Source organism: Uloborus diversus, chromosome 7 (genome assembly GCF_026930045.1).
Source record: "Uloborus diversus isolate 005 chromosome 7, Udiv.v.3.1, whole genome shotgun sequence".
In the NCBI taxonomy this organism is placed as follows: Eukaryota; Metazoa; Arthropoda; class Arachnida; order Araneae; family Uloboridae; genus Uloborus; species Uloborus diversus.
This window is the reverse complement of record NC_072737.1, coordinates 149,347,918-149,370,795: the sequence shown is the minus strand read 5'-3', so window position 1 is coordinate 149,370,795 and position 22,878 is coordinate 149,347,918. Positions and strand designations below refer to the sequence as shown.

At 30.2% G+C, this 22,878-nt stretch overlaps 1 protein-coding gene across 1 annotated transcript in view; it reads left to right on the top strand.

Annotated features, from left to right (window-relative positions):
• Positions 1-22,263, top strand: part of LOC129226940 (sodium-coupled neutral amino acid transporter 9 homolog) — a 44,948-nt gene extending 22,685 nt beyond the window's left edge. The window contains 8 exon segments of the mRNA XM_054861569.1: positions 297-353; positions 2,864-3,058; positions 10,213-10,317; positions 13,791-13,897; positions 16,075-16,179; positions 17,323-17,471; positions 18,540-18,629; positions 19,954-22,263. Coding sequence (XP_054717544.1) covers positions 297-353; positions 2,864-3,058; positions 10,213-10,317; positions 13,791-13,897; positions 16,075-16,179; positions 17,323-17,471; positions 18,540-18,629; positions 19,954-20,128 — 983 coding nt within the window. The 3' untranslated portion in view covers positions 20,129-22,263.
• The last annotated feature ends 615 nt before the right edge of the window (positions 22,264-22,878 follow it).

Genomic DNA, 22,878 nt, shown 5'->3' with positions numbered 1-22,878 from the left:
TAGAATTTATAACTTCCTTGCTTTTAGTACTTTTTTCTTTGCAAAAATGTCAAAACATTTCTTCTTCAGCCGTTAATGAATAAGTTATTAAAAATGTCAAATTTTAATAACACTAATCTGCACTGAAATAAGTTTCCATAGGGAAAAAATATCTGAGCCTCCCTCCCCCCCCCCCCTTACAATTTTGCATATGGGCGCAATTGTTTGCATCTAAAAATCTTTGTCCAAATATTTGTTCTTATCTTTACAAACTCAAAGCAATGTATATTTTAAACTTATTTATCTATTCCCCTTAGAATCTTTAAAACCAGGAGGGAAAGATGCTATCATGCTGAATTCCAACTATTCAGATGGTAATGAACTGAGTATTAGTTTCTTGTTAAGTTTAATTTCGATTTCAAATTTATAGCTATCAAGTTAATGATAAATATTCCTATTTTTTAAGTTAAGTTCCTATTTTTTAAAGGTTTGTTAATGGTCTGTCATGAATTAAAACATTCTAACCAATGGTTCATATACTTTTAATAAACCTCGAGAACTGCTTGAAATAAAAAGTTTCAGTTTCAAGTGCTTGAAAAATGTTAAAATGTGTGTTCAGTCGTTGAATTTTGTAATTTATTTTTAAAAAGGTATTGAAAAAACATCTTTTTTTTTTTTTTTTTTTTTTAAAGGATTTTTTTTAACGCAGTTTTTTAAATTTTGTTTGCATACTCAAAAAATCCTATTTTTAAAGCAAAAATCTGGGTATTATTTTGGGAATCTTTTTTTTTTATACAGAAAAATTGGCGGCAAATTTAGTGTAATGAAGGAGTTGACAAATTTAAGACTTCCACTTACCTAAATTTTCAGTTAATAACTCCTCATTCAATGAAAATCTTACTTTTTTTAACTTGCCAACATTGAGTTTGTACTTTGTCAAAAGTTGCATGCAGTTTTTGATAATTCAATACTTTTGCAACTGTTATTTTTTTAATTACTGTAAAAGTTTGTAGCTATTTTAACACATAGTACCTTAAATTTGCTTATTTTATTTCATTTTTTAAAATTTGATTTAAGCTGTTATACAATTGACCACTGCAATAGCTATGTTGTAAAATTCATTTGTTAAATGTGCAGCTTCAAATAATGACACTTTTGAGGCACATGTGACTAAAAACTATGTATTAAATGCCAAGCTTTTGTGAACATAAAATACTCAAAAATCTTGGTTTGTTTAAAGCAAACAAACATCTGGAAGATATATCATATATGTTTTATGATAGTGCCATCATATTATATTTTTAAATTAATTTCAAAATTACTTTTGATTTTTTTTAAATTACTGATTATGCTACGTAAAACTTTATTTATTTATTTTTTTTAAAATTTTTTTTTGAATAAAATATGCTTTTTGTTTCTGGTCAATGGTAGTTCATTTGATCTTTACTGAAACACACTATTAAAGATCGATTTTGAAATTATACTGTGATACAATTGGGTTTCATGTGTGGCTGAAAGTTTTATATGAACAGAAACTGCATCAGCACTTGTTATTAAATTGTTGTACAGAAGTTCACACTTTCAAATACCCCTAACTAATCCTTGAAAAACTCATTTTATCCTTGATAAGTCTTTAGCAATACTCCTTTGAAAAAAAATTCAGTTTTGGACTAGAAGCATGTAAGAAATTGTCTTTTAATTTGTCCAAAGTATAGGAAGAAATATTATTTATGGTTGCAAGTTTTTAAATTTTATATACATGCCATTGATTTTTCTGTCAACTATTGTAAACAAATCTACAACATGCTTATGTAGTTTTTGTTGTAACAAATTTTTGCTCAAAACTGACAGCTGCCTTAGGATTAAAATTCTGCCAGAAAGTGGCTGCAATTAATTTAGAAAGGGAAAATTAATTGAAAATTGAGAATAGACATTTGCTGCTTTCCAATTTCAGAATAATTTGAACTTAATTCCCTACAGAAAAAGCTTTTTTGCTTACCTTATTTAACCATGGTCAGTGTGAACTTCCCAATATTATGAGAGAAACAATGAGTGAGGAACGCAGTTTGGACCAAAGGAATACTGGTGAAAAGGGGGTAACCATTGCAGAAAATGTCCCGAGGAAAAGTTAGGTATGAAACGTAGCTGGGACGTGTGCTAAAAAAAGCTTGAAATTTTCAAAACGTAGTAGATTCTCTAGAGTTAGGTGATTATTACAAATTTTTGAAAATATATTAACACATTTTGATATGTACCTGTTTAATCTTTTGATAATCATTTTTTAAAAGACTTTAATTTTAAGGAATGCATTTTTAAACTTTACTTTTGAGATAAATTTTTGGACATAACTTTGAATTTATTGCTTGCATGAATCCATAAATTAAATGTGGTAATTAATAAAATTCAGTAGTAAAAATAATACCACTAATGAACTAACTATATTTGTATTTCAAAATTACATCATAGGGCTTCAGTTGAGGCCAATCAAAATTTTCGCTACTGCCGGAGGATCTTTATGTCCTAAGTTCACTCAATTATGGTTCGACAGTATTTTTGAAATAGGTAATGCAGTAATAACTGTAAACACACTTATTTTCGCTGGTCTTAAGTTTTGCAAGAATGAACATATCAGTTGTTTTGCAAGCTGAAAATTTCGCGATTTTTCTGTGAACAGGTGCGAAACTTGAATAATTTGAGGCAAAAAAATATTTTGCAAAGCTTAAATTTTCGCAATAATGACAGACTGGTGAAAATTAAAGCCTCATGAAACTAAGTGCTTTTTCATTATATGCTTTTCATGTTTAAAAGTACAGTCTTTATAAATCATGTCAATTGGTGTATTCAAATTCAGTTTCTTAAACTATATTTTTATTTTTATTTACAGTATATTGCCCGGGCTCAATTCCTATCAATGGCTCTTCTGATATGCAATTGGTTCTTAATGGTGGAAACAGCACAAATGAAATATTCTACGAATATTGGGATATGGATAGTACCATACCTTTCTATATTGCAGCTTGTTTTGCTCCTTTAGTCAGTTTAAAATCACCAACATTTTTTACTAAATTAAATGCATTAGGTGATTATTGTTTTATGTTATTTCTGGCTTTGTATGGCTGTCAGTCCTTTTACCATTACTATTGATTTAAGTGTTATTTGACATGTAAAGTCATGGGGAGAAAAAACAAAACCTTTGTTTGTGTTACTTTATTGTTGTTGAGGGGTTGCCTTTACATTAAAATGTGTATCAACTTTAAAATGTTCTATGGAGAGCCCCCCTTTTTTATAACATGTTTGATGTCAGCTTCATAATTTAACTTTGTATTCCTAATTTTGTTTAATCTGCTTCTGTCATTGCTTCACAGTTGAATTGGGAAAAAACTATCTAATATTGTTTAAAAGATTTTTAATACTTTTTTTTTATGAATTATGAAATTAATATTAGAAAAAAATATGATCTGGAACCATACTATGTATATTTTGATGAAAAAAAAAATCTAGAGGAGGTTCTATATGGGGTATCCAAAATTTTAGATCAAATATTCGGTAGTTTTTAACCAACTTCAAAAAAGGAGGTTATGATTTGGTCATGCAGCTTTTTATGTATGTTTTTGAATTATCCCAAGGCTACTGGACCCGATTTGAAAAATTCTTTTTTTGTTTGGAAGGGTATACTTCCCAGATGGTCCCATGGTAATTTGGTCTGAATCTGTTTCTTGATAATCAAGAAATTTTGAATTTCACACATTGTGGGTACGGTCCAGTATAATCCAGATTACTTCAGCGGGTGGAATATGTCACAAGTCACGTGGTTTTTCCGCGACCGGTGTATTTTCGCAGCAAAGGTTTTGCCTTCGTCTTGAATGAGAATTCTGGCGGCACATGAATGATAAATTTTTGCCGCCTGCTAATTTTTACTTACAGGTGTTACCAATGTTATACTATGTAGTAAAGCAGTAAATTAAATATATTTTGCTACTTTAATAGCTGAATCAATTGCCTTACTAATATTTTTAACTAAAATAACTTAATTTATTCACTAAAATGTTTTTTTTTTTTTTGATAATTAAGTTTTTAAATATATTTAGAGTTCAATCCAAGGGGAATTGAATACAGAACACCCTTCCCCCGATGATTTAACTTATATTCTTTAATAATATGTTGTAACTGGTGTCTGATTTCTTAAGTTTGACCAGTATTCTAGATTTACTATTTTGCAATACCGGCAGTTTAATTTGAAATTAGAGTTTACTAATTAGCAGACTTTAAAAAAAGGAGGAGGTTCTGAACTCGTCGGATTAGTTTTTCTTTGTACAATGTTCTATAAATACTCGAAGACACCTGTACCCGGGGACGTGCACAGGGGGGGTGGGAGATGAGAAAGAACACCTGTTGGCCTGGGCCTGAGAATGAAGGGGACCCAACATGAGGGCCGGATTTGGAAGTGTGGAGGCCCCGGGACAAAAAGATCATCATATTTTAGAAAATGTCTGATACTTTGATATATATCCGAATATTTTGATGTATATGTATATATCTGATATTTTCGACCCGTGAAAGTGAGGATATTTTGTAAAAATTTTACTGTGGGGGCCCCTTTGTTGTAAGGGCCCCAGGGCAGTAGCCCCGACTGCCCTCCCCAAAATCTGACACTGCCCAATATTTTTAAAACTAGGGGTGAACTATAGGGGTAAACAATATGGAGAAGGGCCCAAAAAAGTCATTTGTGAGAGACCCCAAAATTTCTGTGCATGCTCCTGCCTGTACCGATTTTTTTTTTTTTTTTTGAAACGGTATACTTCCCTAGTCTAAATGGGAAGAGGTCTAATGGTAATCAAGTTCGAGTTTGATGAAATTGAAGGAACTCTTCAAATATCATACTCAGATTTAAAGAGATTTGTACTTTATAAACTTGTATATCGTCTCACTTATTAACCTATTTTTATGATTTGTTTCTTTTTTAGTGGATAGGGGGTGGTCTAACTTTACTCTAAGGCTTCGAATCTTTGATTTACCCTATTTGTTCTTTAGAGAAAAGTTATGGGTAAAAAACAATAAATTTCATGTAATTTCCCCCACGAACAATTAAATATAAAACCCATTGTTTAAAAAAAATGCCATAAAACAAAGGTATGTGTTTTCTTTACCCATAGTTAAAGAAAGTACTAAGAAAGATTGTTATTAAGAGTAATCATAATGAAAATTTTGAGTCAAGGATTCTCTAAAGCAAACAAAATTCATTCTAATGGAATTTTTTATGTTCATCTATAATAGGGGCATTTGAAGAACCATGCAACTTTTATCATGAGATACATGACACTAATTCTTGTGAAACATAAATTACAATTTACAATGTTACAATTTATAATTTACAATTTTATGACTTGCAATTTACAGTTTATTTGCAGTTTGGGAAGCCGGAAACATTCAAATGGTTCTAACTATATACTGAATCCAGTCTATACTTTTCATCAGAAATGAGATGTATCAATTGTTGCATTTCTGCTAATGCTCGTTCATCGTGAGGTTTAGTTAAAAGTTTAAAGGATTCTAAATCAGATTGAACTATTACTTCAAGTCTTGACTATGCTGAGACCTACGTACACACTCATCCTTTCACAAAGTTCTATTTTCCTAAATCTATGATAGCTTTATAGAGGGTTGTGTGATACGTATTGTAGTGAAATATAATTTATAATGTTACAATTTTAAAATTTGCAATTTCAAACTTAAGGCAATTTCTGTTGTTTTTTAGTAACTCTTGCATTTGCTTTCGGAAAGCAAACTTTGATAAAGTCGAACGAATAATGAAGACAAAAATTTTTTTGTACGTAATTGCACATTTGAAAAAGCCTTTCTTCACAGTCATCGTAAGTCTCAGAGATGCTGTGGTCTATTTATTTTTCTATTGTGCTCATCATAGTTGTTTTCGGACCCATGTGCTCGACGGTTTCTTACTCGACATTCGCGTAAGAAAGGCCTCAACGTCATGTACCACATACTCTATTCTACGAACTTATTTTATATTTACGCCACTAAAAATAAAAAAATAAATTACTTTTAAATAAAAAAAAAAGCCTTCAAAAAGCACCAACAAACTAAAAAGAAAAAAATAACCGATTACACTTGCATACTATTTCCTACCCAAAATTAGAAATGAAATTTATTTTACAATTCCAGTACAAAAATTAACTAAACTAAACACCCAATTATAAAATAAACACTGATTTTAATTACTATACAATGAATTATTTTAAATACCTAGCTAATTATATACAATGTCTTAATTTTTAATAACCTTTTGAAGTCGGGGCCTCCGAAAAACTACTACCTAACGTAACTGAGTAGGTTAAGTTTTTAAGACTAATATTGTGTTTAGTTAAATTAGTGTTTAATTCAGGATTCGGTGGGATGTCAGTTACGTTAGGTAATAGTTTATAGGAAGCCCCGACTTCAAAAGGTGATTAAAAGTTAAGAGATCGTATGCAATTAGTTAGGTATTTAAAATAATTCATTGTTTAGTCATTTAAAATCACGGTTTATTTTATAACTGGGTGTTTAGTTTAGTTGATTTTTGTACTGGAATCGTAAAATAAATTTCATTTCTAGTTTTGGGTAGGAAATAGTATGTAAGTGTAATCGGTTATTTTTTGTTTTTTAGTTCCTTGGTGTTTTTTGAAGGTGGTTTTTTTTTCATTTAAAAATAATATGATATGCTGAAAAAAAATTTTTTTTTGCTTCTGTTTGAGAGTCTGTATAATTTTACAAACTGAAACAGTGGGAGTTGATTTCTGTGTAAAGAAGAGGAATATTGGTCAACAAAAAGAATGTAACCACTTATAATATTGCACTATTGCTTTAAAGCTATAAAGTCACATGTTTCTGGTCGGCGGAGGGAGCATGTCCAGGTCGAAGAGAAAATGGGATTCATGCAATTCAAAGGAACAGTAACACTTTAGACTCAAATCATATATAAAATGTTTGCCATTATAAAAAAAGCAAACTTAGCTTCCAGCAATTCCTAATGCAGAGGAACTTGGGACATCTGCTTCTGTTTTTTGAAAAAAACTAAACAAGATATCCAGATATAACACTAAAAAACCCTTTAGATTTAATGCTGAGAAGGTTACTAGAAGTCACTGGCCGTAGAGGCTGTGGTGCAGATTTGGAGTTTGAAACTTCCCCCAAATGCTTTGCTTTTAACTTATTGCCAATCTTAATATAGTAGTTTATATACAGTGGCTCCCAAAAGTGTTCGTACACCTACGACTTTCAATGAAATAGGCCCTTATCCATTGGTTAGAACTAATATTTCGGAATAGGTATTTTATTATAACATCTTTGATCTATTTTTGACAAAACTACATGAAAATTTTTAATAAAGCATTAAAATTTAATTTTTTAAAAATCAAAAACCAAAAAGTGCCGGAAATTTTATCTCACAAAAGTCTTTGTACACTATGAAAAAATGTCAAAAAATTAGTAAATAATCTAATTTTTTACAAAATTATTATTTAGTAGAATATCATGCAGTATCAACAACAGCTTTTAAACGTGTCGAAATATATTTCATTGGTTTTTTTTTTCTTTTTTCATGCAATTTCTGAATACGTGTTCAGCCGCACTTCGAGTCTTACTGTTTCTAGTTCGTTTTTCGTTTCAATGGTGTATTTTCGTAATCTAGCCACCAGATATCTCTAAATATGTTCCATTAAGTTTAAATCTGGCGATTGAGGAGATATTTCTAAGTTTAAGGACAAATTTTGAGGAACCAAACGCAAACGTGTACTTCTTATTGTTATTTTGATAAAAAACAAAGTTGTTTCCGATTGCCAAATTTTGGGCTAATAGTTTTAAATTGTCTTTTAAAATATTTAAATGAACAGCATGATTCATTATTTCCTCAAAAATTTCAAATATCCAAGTCCTGGTGCTGATATGCACCCTCACACAAAAACACCTTCACCGTCCTGATTAACTGATCCAGCTAAGTTCTTAAGATTAAATTCCTCATTTTTTCTTCTACTGACAATTCTACAACAATTGAACCCAAAATATTGAATATATTTTCATCTATAAGTAAGACGTTGTTCGAAACGTTTTGAGCTTATTTATCATTGATTTTAAGACAAAAAGCGTATGCTTACTATTTTTCGCATGAAAAAGAAAAAAAAAGGTTCCCTTTAATCCAGCTAATCATAAAACTTGGCGAACAATTTTAGGTGAATTTTAAACGTAAAATGTTTCATTCAATTCTGCAGAAACTTTTTCAGCGCTCAAATGTGTATTTTTCATAATTTTTTTAACTCTAAGCCTCCGATCACGCTTTGTTAACTTTGCCAGTTGACCTTTTCTTACCTTGTTTTCGATCCGATTCTTGTCTTTAAAGCATTTTATCGAGCACTTCACTATATAATGGTATAAATTAACTAATTTAGAGACATTTCAAACCAATTTATGGCTACTGTGAGGGAAAAAAAATCAAATTTTGAATCATGTTTGTTGTTTTCTACACCTACCTGCCATTTAAAAATAATAAGCAGAATATTAGGGAATAAATAAACAAAAAATCAAAGGCAAATGACTTTACAGTGTCATTACAATTCAAAAATAATAAAAAAAACCACATATGATAATTTTAATCATGAATTTATTCGAAAATATTTCAGTGTACGATGACTTTTGTGGCATATTTTTTCTCTGTCTCATCGTTTTTTGACAAATTTCAAAAATAAAATCTGGCAATATTTTGAAAAAAACTACTGGATTTTATTCAGAATGGCATAGGAGTGGTGTGAAAAAAAAAAAGGACTTCATATTCGAATTCAGTTTTGCGTTATTTTGGTTTTACTACAAAATTTCAAGGTGTACGAACACTTTTGGGAGCCACTGTAAATGTAAAGACTTCTTAAATCCTTTCCAAAAGGTATATTCAGGCTGCACTAGTGCCTAGTGGTAATTATACTTCCAACTAAGTTTTAAGCAAAATGCTAGACTGTTGCAGTTTTCAACCTGTAATGTCCTTTTCCCCCCAAATTAGGTAAAAAAAAATATCTTTAACAAAACCAAAAAAATAGTCGAGTGTTTACTTAAAGTTATTACATTATGGAGAGTAGTTTCAGTTTTTTCTTTGAGAAAATTAATTTTCATGTAGTAAATTTGATTGCATTGATCATTAAACTTTGACCTTGAAAGTATCATTTTAATTGCGGTAGTGGTCCCTGAGTCATTTTTTGCTAAAATCTTTTGTTCATAATGCATTGAAATCAGGTAACCAGCTGATTTTAGCTTCAGAAACTCATTTATGAAGTAGAAATAGGATTTCATTCGAAATCTCGGAATTTATATTCATTTCACTTTGTATATGATCCCTTTTCAAAATTATTATTTGTCCTTTTAAAGATGACTCATTCATGTCGGATGACACCTATCGTTTCCTGCCACATGTAATAGCTGAATAATGAAGAATTTTGTTTTCTTCTCCATGACTATACTGCTGTGGACAGATAAAGGGCAATAACTGCAATTTTTTTAAATTTTATTTTTTATTTATTTATTTATTTTTTTATTTTCAATTTTTCTCATCTATTGTACATTAGCTTTATTGTGCAATCTTGCTTATTTAGTTTCCTCTGAAAAAAAGTCTAATTCTAACATTTTCCTATTGTTAGTATTGAATCAAACACACATTTCTTCAAGTATCTCGAAAACTCATTTCTGTGGATACTGCCATTTACCTGCCCACAGCAGTATGCCTGCTTAATCTTATAATTATTTTTTTTTAAGGAATTTAATTTTTAATAATGCACTTTTGAATGCTATTTTTGAGTAAAATTCTCTGACATGAATTTAAATTTATTGCTTCTATGAATCTGTAAATTGACTATGGTAATTAATAAAATTCAGATAGTGTAAGTAATATAACAAATGAATTAACTAGATCTATTTCGATTTTATTATAATTTTATTTTTACAATCATTTTCTTATTTCTTATTGAATGAGTTTTTTTATTTTTTAATTGATTTTCAGAAAAGTAAGGAATGTGTTTATCCAAGTTACATTCTCTATGTTGAAAGAAAGTTTTTAAAATATATTAAAATGGGAGAAAACGCTCATGGATGATTGGAAGTTTACTGTATGCAAAATTGTTTATTTTTTGGTGTAGAAAACTTTTTATGAAAAGGATATTTTATTTCTTTAAAACTGACTATAGTTATCATTTAAATTATCAGGTACATTATCTGTGATCTATCTGATGATATTCATCGTTATAAAAGGTGTCAAATGGGGAGTTCATTTTAATACTGTAGACAAAACTTTGCCAGACTTTGTTCACTGTGAGTATTAAATATTTACTACTTTGTTATGCTTTTAGATTATTAATGTGTCAAAAGTTACATCTTTTTAATAAAAGTATGTTAATGTATGAAATATGATTATTGATGTGCAACTTCATTTGTATACTATATTTCTTTTTTTCTTATTAGAAAATCATTTTTCTTTCTTTCTTTTTTTTTTTTTTTTTTTTTTTTTTGATTGCATACTTACTATTGAGATAAATTATTGTAGTAAAATTCAAGTTTCACTGTAGCCTCACCTTTTTCTTCCTTTTAAAACCTGTCATTTTGAAACTTGGCCTATAATGTGCACTCACATATTTTGATCTTATTTTTTGTATTTAAATGCATTAAACACCCCCGTTATGCAATGCAGTGAAACCTCTGGGACTGACCACCTCTATTAAACAACTACCTCTTTTACCAAAATTTGATGGAACAGAATTTACCACCATTTTTTTAATGCCAACTTGCCTTATATTTTTAGTGACCACTCCAGATGCTCTCCCACTCAAAACTACTGCATTTAGTTCCTTAAAAAAATTTAAAAATAGTTTGAATGTTGAGATCTTGAATTTAAATTATATTTTTTGCCATCACATGAATTGCAATAAGATCCTACTTGTTTGGTTTCTTGTTTCAACTAATGACTTTTATTGCAGCCATAATTTGAGTTCAAGAGGTCAAAGCTCAAATCTTTTCTATCGAATCTGTGTACAATATTAAAAATAGTGTGTAAGGCTTTGTTTATTTGCATTGCAATGAAGACAGTTCATACAGACAAGAAGATACGGACGGTAATGCTTAATGTCGCATCCATAGTTTTCAAATGTTTTGCTTGTGTTTAAAAAAAAACTTGCATGCATAAAATTACAAAAGATTGTAAAGTAAAGATACTTAAAAATAAGATTTAAAGTTTTTTTTTTTTTTTTTTTTCAAAGCAATTACAGTACAACCTTGATATCTCGATTCTCATAAGATGGGAAAATAATTCGAAATATCGAGTTTTCGAGCTATCAAGGTTTTGAAAACATTATACTAGTAACTCTCACAATTACACCCATATAACCTGTATGCATTTTTTATGCACTATGGGACCACTTTGAATTGGGATTAATAAGTTAGTGTTCAATATTTTACTAGATTGGAAATTTTACAATTGTCAAAAGAGGACAGAATGAGATTTTCAAACAAAAACAATTTCAACTTTGTTTTTCCATCTTAAAATTTTAAAATTCTAATTTTATCTTCAACCAGTAGCCCCCAGATTAAAAAACTTTTTGACCGCCATTTTGTATTTTAGTTCAAAAATCAGAATGATGAAAATGAGGAACACATTTTCCTTTTTCGCTTGAAAACTGACAAAAAATCGACCCCCTGTCCTTAAAGTGGACAACATGTTCGAAAAAAATGCACAAAGATTCTAAACTCTGGGGAAAACACTGAGATAAAGAGAACTACAGAACTCCCCTCATACCCACACTCTCCTATTATCTAGCCCCAATTCCCTATTCTCAAAAGTTGTTAGAAAAAGGATGAAAAACTTCAAGCAATTTTCTCTGGAACTGGTTTTACTACAAACAATTGCCATAGAAAAACTACATTAGAAATTTACTTATGTGCAAAAATTTCAATATATCAAGGGTTTGGAAGAATTAATTTCAAGATAATTATGGAAAATACACAGGAGTTTTTATGGAAAATGCTGGGGAAATTTTTTTTCTCGAGACATCAAGGGTTTCGAGATATTAAGGTTTGACTGTATTACAAAAATAGAAAGATAGCAATCAACTCTCTAAAAATTGTTTTGAACTTTTTCTCTTTATAGTAAATAAAAGTAAGGTTTCAAACAAATTCTGGAAGGAAGTGTGTGGCGGACCTGCGTCCAAGAGACCACATTGCACCTACAGCCTTGAAATTTTGTACAAAGTTACTTTGAGCCTCGTGGGTGTGCACCTAGGGCTTTATTTTTGAAAATTCGAATTTTTTTTTTGTAATTAACTTTTAAGCTCAAATTTCACGTAAGTTTTGTATTATTGCTTATTAAAGGGGTGAAAAAATACTTGCACATATTAATATTATACATTGTTGGAAAGGGTAAAATTTTTTGCGTTCTACGCACTTTGTTTCAATGCTCTAACTTAAATACGGCCCGAGTTATTTGCATTTTTATCTCAAACTACTTTAGGCTTAGCTAAAATTTAGGCACTACTTTCTTCATTAAATCTATCAGTAAAAAGCGAAGGAATTGTTCCACAGTTTTCTTTTTGACACCACTGGAAAGAGCACCTTTTTTTACTCCAGATCTAACTTGACCTATGGTCAAAAAAATAAGCTTCTATCTCCAAAAGAAAAAAGTTACAAGCAGTTAAAAATCAAGTTTGAACAATTTCATCTCAATTAAAATTATTGATGTTTTATTTGGCGTTGCCATAGTTATGTCTTTTCGATTCGCATGTTTCTTCTTTCTTTTCACAAACTTGAACGGTTTCGATTTTAACGTAAAATCTTAGGCTCAACTCAATTCAAGCCCCGAGTTAAAGAGCAAAATATATTACTAGAGACCACGAATATGAAAGCGACTTTTCAAACGTACAAAACTGCAGTCATGCAATGCTAGGGAGCCCCTCTTAGGGCTCTGCAAGTTGGTACAAGTTATTTTGAAACCTGCGGTAGGGGTGCTTTTTGATTCAAAGGGAGCTCATAATGCGTTTTCAATCTGTTTCTTTCTAATTGACGATTTAAAACTTTGCAAATCAAATAAGATTGCGAAGCAATCTTCGAGGGGTGGTGAGTGTTATCGTGCAGGGGGCAGAGCCCCCTAGTATTGTATAAAAATAATGTCTCTTGTTTCATAAAAGTATTGACACTCTTTTACTTGCTATATTTGTCCAAAGTAGGGTTTACAAATATTTTATATACAGTATAACGAATACATTTAACGATTGTCAATGGACTGAAAAAAGTTAACGTTAAATAAAGGATATCCTTAAATCAAGAAGCATAGACATTTAGTACAATCAAATCAGGACCAGTAACATTATCATTAAATTGAGGAAAATTGTTAAATCAGGTATTATTAAATCGATGTTATTCTGCATTTTAAATTTATTTGTATTGATGATGGTTTTATAGCATATTTTTTTTGTCCAGACTAAATTTAAGCTTTTTATTTCCTACATCTGCGAAAACAATATGATCCGGATTCTAAAATTGTGTTTAGATGTGTTGTGAAATTTTTTATTTCTAATTTCATAAATACATTAAATCTCAAAAGTCTTTAAATTTCATTGTTTCTGTTCTATCACAGTTGGAGAAAACATTTCTTCTGTCTCAAAAGCTTCTTTAACAGGCAGCACATTCTCGTTTTTAAGTTATTTTTATAATACTGTGAATATTTTTGACAAAACGATAAATAACTTTGTAAATTTGAAATCTTTAATGGTACATAAGATTATTTGTCTTGTTTATAGTGTTCCAAACTACCTTTCCTGTTCTTGTTGGAACTTTATCCCTATCATTCTTTATACACAACTGTGTTTTATCTATCATGAGGAATCAAAAGAAACCTGAGAATAATGTAAGTACATGTGTTGTATTTTAGCACAGTAATAATCTACTTATACCCCGAGTTTTGAGCTACGTAAGTTTATTTAATAAGTGTTTTTCTTTATTAGCTCCTACAATCTTCAACAAAACTTCACATGTAGAACATGCAATTGTGATTGTTATTTTTTACTCTCGTACTGTATAGTTACGAAAATTGCGTAGTCTCATGAAACTTAAAGAATCGTCTTTTATCAAACTGAGAAAATTAAACTTTTCAGAAATTCCAAATTTTCTTCAAAAAGGTTAATTTTTTATTTAAATTATTTTAACAGTTTTATTTTTTCCCCTTCTATAAGAGGCATTCAAATGAGACGTGTTCACTAGCCTAAAGTGACGGTTACAATTTTATTAACTCAAAAATAGTTGCCAAAACTGTTGGCACATTTATCCCATTGCAACACTAGGCAGTCAATTCCATCTTTGAAGAAGCTAGTTGGTTGCTATCGGATCCAGGACTGAACCCAGTCACGCACTTCGTCGTCCATTGTGAAATCTGCGAAATCCGTGTATCATCTACGAATAGCTTGTTTTAGAGGTCCAAAAACATGAAAGTCACACAATGAAAGGTCCACACGGTAAAAGGGTGCATGGTGAATGTTCCAGCTCCAACATTTCCCACCGAAACTACTGCAATTTTGTCTTCGCATTGGCCGAATGTGTTTGCCTTTAAACAATATACCTGGCTGTTTAGACTTAATGGCCCGTCTAAGATTCTGTAAAGTGGTTTGATAATGCTGGGCATTGATGGTGGTTCCCCGTTTCAGGAACTTAATAAGCAGTGGGCCCAGAGTGTGGGTCCCCTTCCCCTGAGTGGCCCCTTGTGGTCAAAATAGGACCTGTATCGTAGTGGACGATGACTTGTGTGACCACCTTCTCTTCGGCATAAAACCACACTGTCACTTCAACATGAAACGTTGAGCATGAGTCAGTCTCTCTACCAATATATGGTTTCTCCGTACATGCAATATCGTGGCATCTTCTAACATCTAATGTCAAGTTAGACGCACTGACCTGGTTTCATTTGAATGAACCTTATATAATTTTAAAAAACAAGAAAATGTAAACCCAATTATTTCAAAAGTTGCTCTACAAAAATTCATCCAGCATTTATGATGTTTGTCTGCCAAAAAAGCAGTCATCTTTTTGATAATGAGGTAGAAAAAGAAAAAACAATCAAAAATGGGGACAAATTTACGTAGAGGTAGAAGAGAAAAAGAGATGAGCTAGAAGAAGGAAAAAAATAAAAAATGGACACAAATTTATGTAAGGAAGACTTCTCGACCCATGAGAAAAGATACATTCCATCGAAGAAAGAAGAAAGGTGACAAGGAACAAAAATAATTTGTGTTACATTGCATTCAAGAGCACCCAAAGATCTATCCTAAATGCAAAAAGGCAAACATTGAAACAAAAATATGTGCAGTAATGTTTCCTATATTGCAATATTGTTGTAAATATCTGCTTTAAATAAATTGATGTTGTATGTAGTAAGAAATTTTGATGGTCCAACTTTGACCTCAAGTCAGCGCGGTTCCCATTATTTTATTGCAATAAAAAAAATTTCTCATGTTTCTGAGATGAAATGGAAAAAATATGGAGGGTATGTGTATTCGATTTCAATTTTTTTTTCGCTATTATATTTTGGGATACTTTAATGAATATATATAATTATAACAGATATTTTAGATATGTGTTAAGATGATAAATAGTATCTACTAGAAAATCGCCCGTCAAGATATGACAGGTGAAAATTGCTTCTACATTTGAACTAAGCAATAGCCTGTGAAGTGATACTTTGATAGTTGAAATTTTGACCCTAACTCCAGTGGATTAACTCTAAACTCCAGTAGATAGCGTTCATTGTTGAACACTTTTTCATTTCTTCATTCCCCTAAAATAACAGTCTTACCAGTAAAACAGTTAAGTTACCAGACCAAGTTCAGCCTTGTCACAATAAAGCCTTTCCCTGCATTTTAAACATCACCAAAACATATTATCATGCCGTGGCACGAGTTTCATTGTTGATGATGTCAGGAGTGTTACTCAATCATTGGCTTATGTATGTATGAGGATGCTAAATAAATTAAATTTTTGTGTTACTAATGTACTTGATTTCATGTGGTATCTTTCTTTTTTTATTTATTTTAGGCTCGAGATTTAGCCATTGCTTATGTTCTTGTTGGTGCTACATACTTAGTTATTGGTGTTATATTTTTCATTACATTCCCTTTTGAAAAAAGTTGTATTGAAGATGTAAGTATAAAGATTTGAATATGCACATAATGCAAAACTGTTTCTAATCCCCACCAGCACATTACCTAGCAAAAGCTCATCCCTCTTTTAAAATGTTAGTGTTAGGTTATAGAGTGTTGGATGGAAAATTTGCTTTTTTTTTTCTCCTTTGTATGTGTATGCCCCAGGGTTGATAGTGGACTTAAGTAACATTTTCTGAAGACAGTGTAATATTTTTGGAAACTGTGAAGAAGCTTGACGCTTCCCATCCCGGTAGAAACTTTTTAAATATGCATACAAAAATCATTGAAATCATTGACAAAAGCCATTTCAAAAAGTTTTTTTTTTAAATAATTTGTATTTTTAGAATGTGTTATCAGCACAAAATTTTTGGAAATTTTGGATTACAAACACCCCTGGTATGCCCTTAAGTGCCCTTTATAGCTGTGCCAAGGCCTTTTTGGATGACTGTCTAAAATTATGTCCTATGTGTCTAAAAGTGCTAGATCAAAAACTTAAGTCATTTAAAGTTTATTAGTACGAGTGAGTATAAATGTATTTAGCAGGACAAATATTATTGAAATGTGTGTTGCGTAGTTTTTAAAAAGCAAAAATGTTCATTAGTTTAAGTATTCCTAGCTGTTATTAAGTTCTTGACAGGAGCTCAGTCGAATGGAAGAGTATGAATTGTGTTAAAATGTATAACTAATTGATTATCCGAGGCCACTACAAGCAAATCTCATTTTCGCTTTTTTTTAATTTAAATTTTTGGGCTGCTTTGTTAGTTTTATTTATGCCACCTATTTATGGCAATTTTCCTGAGCTGCCCCATTATACTTGAAGTATTTATAAAAGTGTCACTCTTAAGAATAATTTTGATTCTAGTGATTAATAGCCACAAATTTTTAAGTGGCCCGAAAAGTTTCTTCGCTTTCCCATTGATAAATGAGGGCTCATTGTGTGTAAAAAGAGGAAAAGCCACAAATTTGAAATATTCCTTTGTTAAAAGCCTATTGTGTATTCCTGCTGTGCAATTTTTATTCAACTACATAATTTGAAAAGGTGCTAATGATTTCAAAAAAGAAAAAAAAAACACTTTGTTGAAAAAAATTTTGCCTCTTTATTTTTAATGAGGAATTAATTGTATTTATGTTTTCATTGCAGAACTTGTTGAACAATTTTCGTAGTAATGATCTGCTAGCTGTGATAACAAGAGTATTCTTACTCTTTCAAATTTTAACTTTGTATCCTTTGATAGTCTACATTTTAAGAGTACAAATCATGCATTTTGCTTTTGGATCCATTTATCCAAGGTAATTATCACCCTTTGTTTTATAATTGAATGAAATAAATATGTATTAATCATAATAAAACAGTTAATCATAATAACCAGTATGTATTAATCATTAAAAAAGTAGTTTATTAGGAAGTACAGAAATTATTTTGTGCAGAAAACTGAAAAGAAATATTACAACGTAAAATTGCATAGAACTGCATACATGTGTTTTAGAGTTGCAAGGAACTCCTTTTTCAATGCAAAAAGTGTGAGCTTATGGATGAAAAGATGCCCGACAAAAACATGGAAAACCTTGTAACGCCGAAACACATGTATGCAGTTCTCTGCAAATTAGTGCAATTTAACATTTTAATATTTCCTTTCACCTAGTTTATTGTTGTCATAATAATCATAACGTGTTTAATAAATTGCATTACAATGCCAGGATTTTCATTATTATTTTTTTTTTCAATGATATAATGTTAGTGTTGTCTGCAATATTATTTCTTAACGAGCTGATGTGTGCACCACATGACTTCCTTTTACACCACTTTGGTGTTATTTCCCCATTATTGCAATTTTAATGTGATTCAATGATTAACTAAGAAATATTACCTTCAAAATAGCTTTTACACTTTAAGAACACATATGTATTAGTGTTTCTACCAAGTTTCAGAAAAAAAAATGATACATTTGTTTACAACTTATTAAGTGTGGCTAAATTTTGAAGACTTTTTTTTTTCTTTTCATTTTCCTAACAAAAATATAAAACATATCTTTAACTTTATTGAAACACTAGATTTATTTTCCTAGGATAAATAACTTGAAATTGGCACCAAATTTGTTATTTTTTTTACATTGAGAATTTTACTATCATAAGTCTTAGTAGTGTTTTTTTTTTTACTATGGAGCAACAACTCTTTCTAATGGTAGTTTTTGCATACAATAACTCAAATTTAAATGTTGAAATTTATTCTCTCCTCAATGTTTCTGAAACCTATTTGACATTCCTAAAATCCTAACTTAATACTATTTTTTTTAAATAGCTAATTCGAACCAATTAAACTTAAAAATTCAAAGCATAATGAATTTATTCTCATTTTAGCTGGAAACACGTGTTTGCCTTGAATATGGTAGTGCTAACAATATGCATTCTTTTCAATGTGTATTTACCAAGAGTTGGAACTATCATCAGGTAACTATAATAACCGCACATGTTTTTATTTCAAATATATTACGTTTTTTTACATATTACTTTCTACAAAACAAAAGCAAAAATAAATAAATAAATAAAAATAAAATAAAAAACTTGCATAACTGATGACTAAGTGATTTAAAATTTTTATACAAAAATTTTCATTTTAATGCCGTTTATCTTTGCTTTAAAAGTAGAATCAAGTGAACTGGGAAACTTTCAGCATTGCCACGATTTCAAAGTTTTTTTTACAGTAGGATAATTTTATTGCATAATGCAATAAAAATTGGTTTAGTGTTCCAGATATTTTTCTTTAAAATCTTTGGAGAAATGAGAAAAACTATTAAATAAATCTTAGACCTGAATCATGAATTACTTATCAATTTTTTCAATATATTATTTATGTTTTTTAAAATTAGTTTTTTTTTTTTTTTTTTTTGTCCATTTGAAAACTAGATAAAAGTCCTTGAGTTTTTATTCAACTACTGAGACCACCAAAATATAATATACTGGGGGACAAAGTTTGACTCAAATTGTTTTTGTCTCAAAACTCAATTTAGTTTTACTGTGTAAAAATAAAAATGAATAATTAAAAAATTCTATTTCTTGAATATTTTATCAATACGTGAAATCTGGACAAAATAATAAACTCAAAGGTTAAAAATCCTGCAATACAGTAAAATTTGGCTCAAATAAGTCCATTTAAAGCCATTATATGAATCATTGGTGATCAGGGCTGCCAAGAACCAAGGAGAGCTCTTTGTCAGTTTGGTTGCCTCTCCCCATAAAACTTGTACTACTCCAATTCCAAGCCGGACCTTCTCAAGGGCCAAGCGCCTAGCTTCCAACTAGGCTGACAAGGCCTTTTGTCAGCCCTGTTGATGATCGTTATTTGCTTTAAAAAAAGAGATAAACAATAAAAATGCAAATCAAAAATAAAAATTCTTATGCATGAAATTCTTAATTTTGGGTCTACCCCCCCCCCCCCCCCCCCCGGACAAATACGTTTTTTGGCTGGAAAATAAAAATTAGCAATCTTATCATAAGTTTTTTTTTTTTTTTTTGTAAAAAATTATTTCAAGTGCTAAAAAATTTAGCTGACTGCCAACCAGTACAGAGAATTGGATGTAATACGCTAGATGTAAGTGGCTGGATGATGTATCTAAGTGTTCCAAATACTATAGTTTTCATTTTCTCTGTAGTTTTCATTTCACACCCGTTTAGATGTTGAAAAAAAAAAAATGCTTGTAGAGTACTATTTTTATTGAATAACTTGCATTTGTGTCAACAAATGTAATAATAATTATTTTTGTTTTTATTACAGGTATTGTGGAGCTATTTCTGGATTAGCATATATTTTTACATTACCGTGTGTAACATATATGAAAGCTCTAAAAGAAAAAGGACAGCTTACTATGACAGTTTTATTTTTACATATCTGTATTATAATTCTAGGAATCTGCAATTTCATTTCTCAATTTTTTGTTCATGCAGTTTAAATGTTTGTATGATGAATTTACACTTTGCAACATCTCATTTTTATTATCATTTTTACATACCCAAACTTATTTGTCAAAATGTTGCAATAAGGTTGCATGTAAAAATGTGTAATGTAAGCTTTATTGCTTAACTTTTATGCGAACAAAGTCAATGTACACTGAAAAGTACATTTGAATATGAATTTATCTAAGTAATCTCATATTGTGACCGCAAAGATAATTTTAACTGCAGTTGTACATTTAAAATTAACATTATTTACAGTGATAGGTTTGAATGGGATTAAAGGAACGTATGTGTGTGTGAGGGGTGCATTCGTAAAATTTCCAGTATCTGAACACCAATATGAATTAGTCATCTATTAGTCATCTTGGCAGGGGTTTTAAGCTATATCAGCATTCCTAATATTTTAATGTAAGGAATGTTATGATACCCCTCCCCCTCCCCCCTCTTGCAGAAGAGAGTTTTTGGTTACGTTATGGAGTTGACAATAATGACAAATTTGTTTTAGATTCCTGATAAACAATTATTACTTCAGCTGTAAGCTACAAAGACGATGTCCTGAACTTAAACTATGTATATTGAAGGTCAGTTGTTTGAAAACTGATTATTTCTTTCGTAGATGAATGATTTTACTCTTCAGTTTTTCTAAGAGAATTCTAAAAAATTATTGGATGAGTGATATATAAATGAGTACAGGATAAATATGCGTAGTATAAAAATGAAAATTAGTGCAAAAATAGAAGTAAAGTATTTTATTTGAAAGGAAAATGAACACTGGATGGTTCTGATACCAGTGCACTCTCCTCATGTATGAATGTATGTATGCGTCAATATACTTAAAATTGTCACCAGGAAACAAAATTGTGGATCAGATTTTGTATGTGTCTTTGCCTCTTAATGAATTACGTAGTTAAATCAGTTATATTCAAATACTACTTATGCATTAGTAAACTTATTTTTATTCAATGAAAGCATAGTATAAACTTGTGTAAGTTTTCTGGAGCTTTGAATTACTCATCAACTGAAATGAAATTGTATTTTAAGTACTTGAATGTGTAGTTAATGTTGTACAGTGTGATTCAACAAAGATACGGAAACCATTTAACAGATGATGGAACTTAAAAAAAAAAAAAAAAAAAAAACTTTTGCAATGTGCGTTGGTAAGAAAACATTGCATCACAAGGTGAAAATGGAGGAAATGAAAAAAATGAGAGGAGTGATGAACTAAAGACTCTTTGGTCGAAAGAACTTCACTGGGAATGATTTGGAAGATGGAAGTTTTTTTACTTATGTTTTTCTTTCAGACAATTTTATTGAGCTTAACAATGATGAAAGAACTGTTTTTACAAATTAAATTTTATAGTAGGTCTTATTTTTAAGATGTGAAATTTTGTGAAGTGGCTGCTTAAATTCATGAAGGTGCCGCAAAACTGATCCAAATTGGATCTGAATGGACACCTGGCATACTTTTAATACTCATACTATTTTTCGTGCATATTATCGCCAAAAAATGCAATTGAAAGGCCATTCATGTTTTTATTCAGATGTGAAAGCGTTTATTTGCGTGAATAAAAAAATTTTGTGCATATTTGGATGATCTTATTATGCTTATAATCTGAGCTCCATTTGGAAGAAATGCAAAACTATTGAAACATTTAGCAGTTTATCTGCTTGAGCAATTTGATGATTTTGCCACCTAAAACAAAAAACTTAGGTGCCAATGATGCTTAACTTTTATATCCTAATTTTAAACTTTGTTTCCATTCCAAATTGTAGGATTAAATCTTTTTCTTTTGAAAAGTTCTATCCTGTCAAAAATTTTCTCATCTATTTGAATCACCCAGTATATGTTTAATTAGTGCCAATTGTTTTATAAGAATATTCCAAGAAAGTACAAAAGAAAGGATGTTAATGAAGTATTTCTATATTCTTTAGTATTTTATTATTTAATGGTGAAATGTGCTTAATGAGCTTTATTTTATACATAGTCATTATAGTATTTATTGGTTTCATATTTTTTTGGTGCGTGATGGCATAAATCTGGGGTGACCAACTTGTCTACCATTAAGATTAAGTTAATGTGTTAACAAGGTGCCGTGATCTACCTTCAAAATTTTGAATTTGTTGTTGTGAGGAGAGGTAAAAATAAAATGTTTTTTAAATATTGATTTTTCAGTGTGTTTACAAATAACACGAGTAAAAATTAACTCAGAAATGTCGACAAACATAATCATAAGGAATCTTCAGTGTTCAAATCTGTCTACCGGGAACAAAATTTACAATTTACTTTTTTTAGCTAAAAAAATCGTATTGGCATAGATTAGAGATAGGAAAGTGGTGCACTAATTTATGCAGATTGAGTAGAAATTGTGCTGTAGTCCACCTTTTGGCCACTCCCAGTGTAAACAACATTTTGTTTTTTTGAAATGCATGTGCTAACAGCTAAAAAATGTTGTGTGAAAATCAATGGCATTGAATATTTATGTTAAGTAACTCTTTTCACATTACAATTAGCAATTATTAACAAAATGAACGTTGTATCATTGCAGAAGAATTTAAAAATAGACCCTTGTTTTACGTGGTTTAAGATTTGACACTTTTATTTTATTTTACGTGGATGAGTTTCGGTTTTACGCGAATGCGGTAATGCAAACAGATAAAATTTTCCCCTCTTTCAAAATCTAAACTCCTAAAGATTGCAGAATATATGTAATAAACTGGATTTTGGCGAGCTAATAATCGAGTTTGA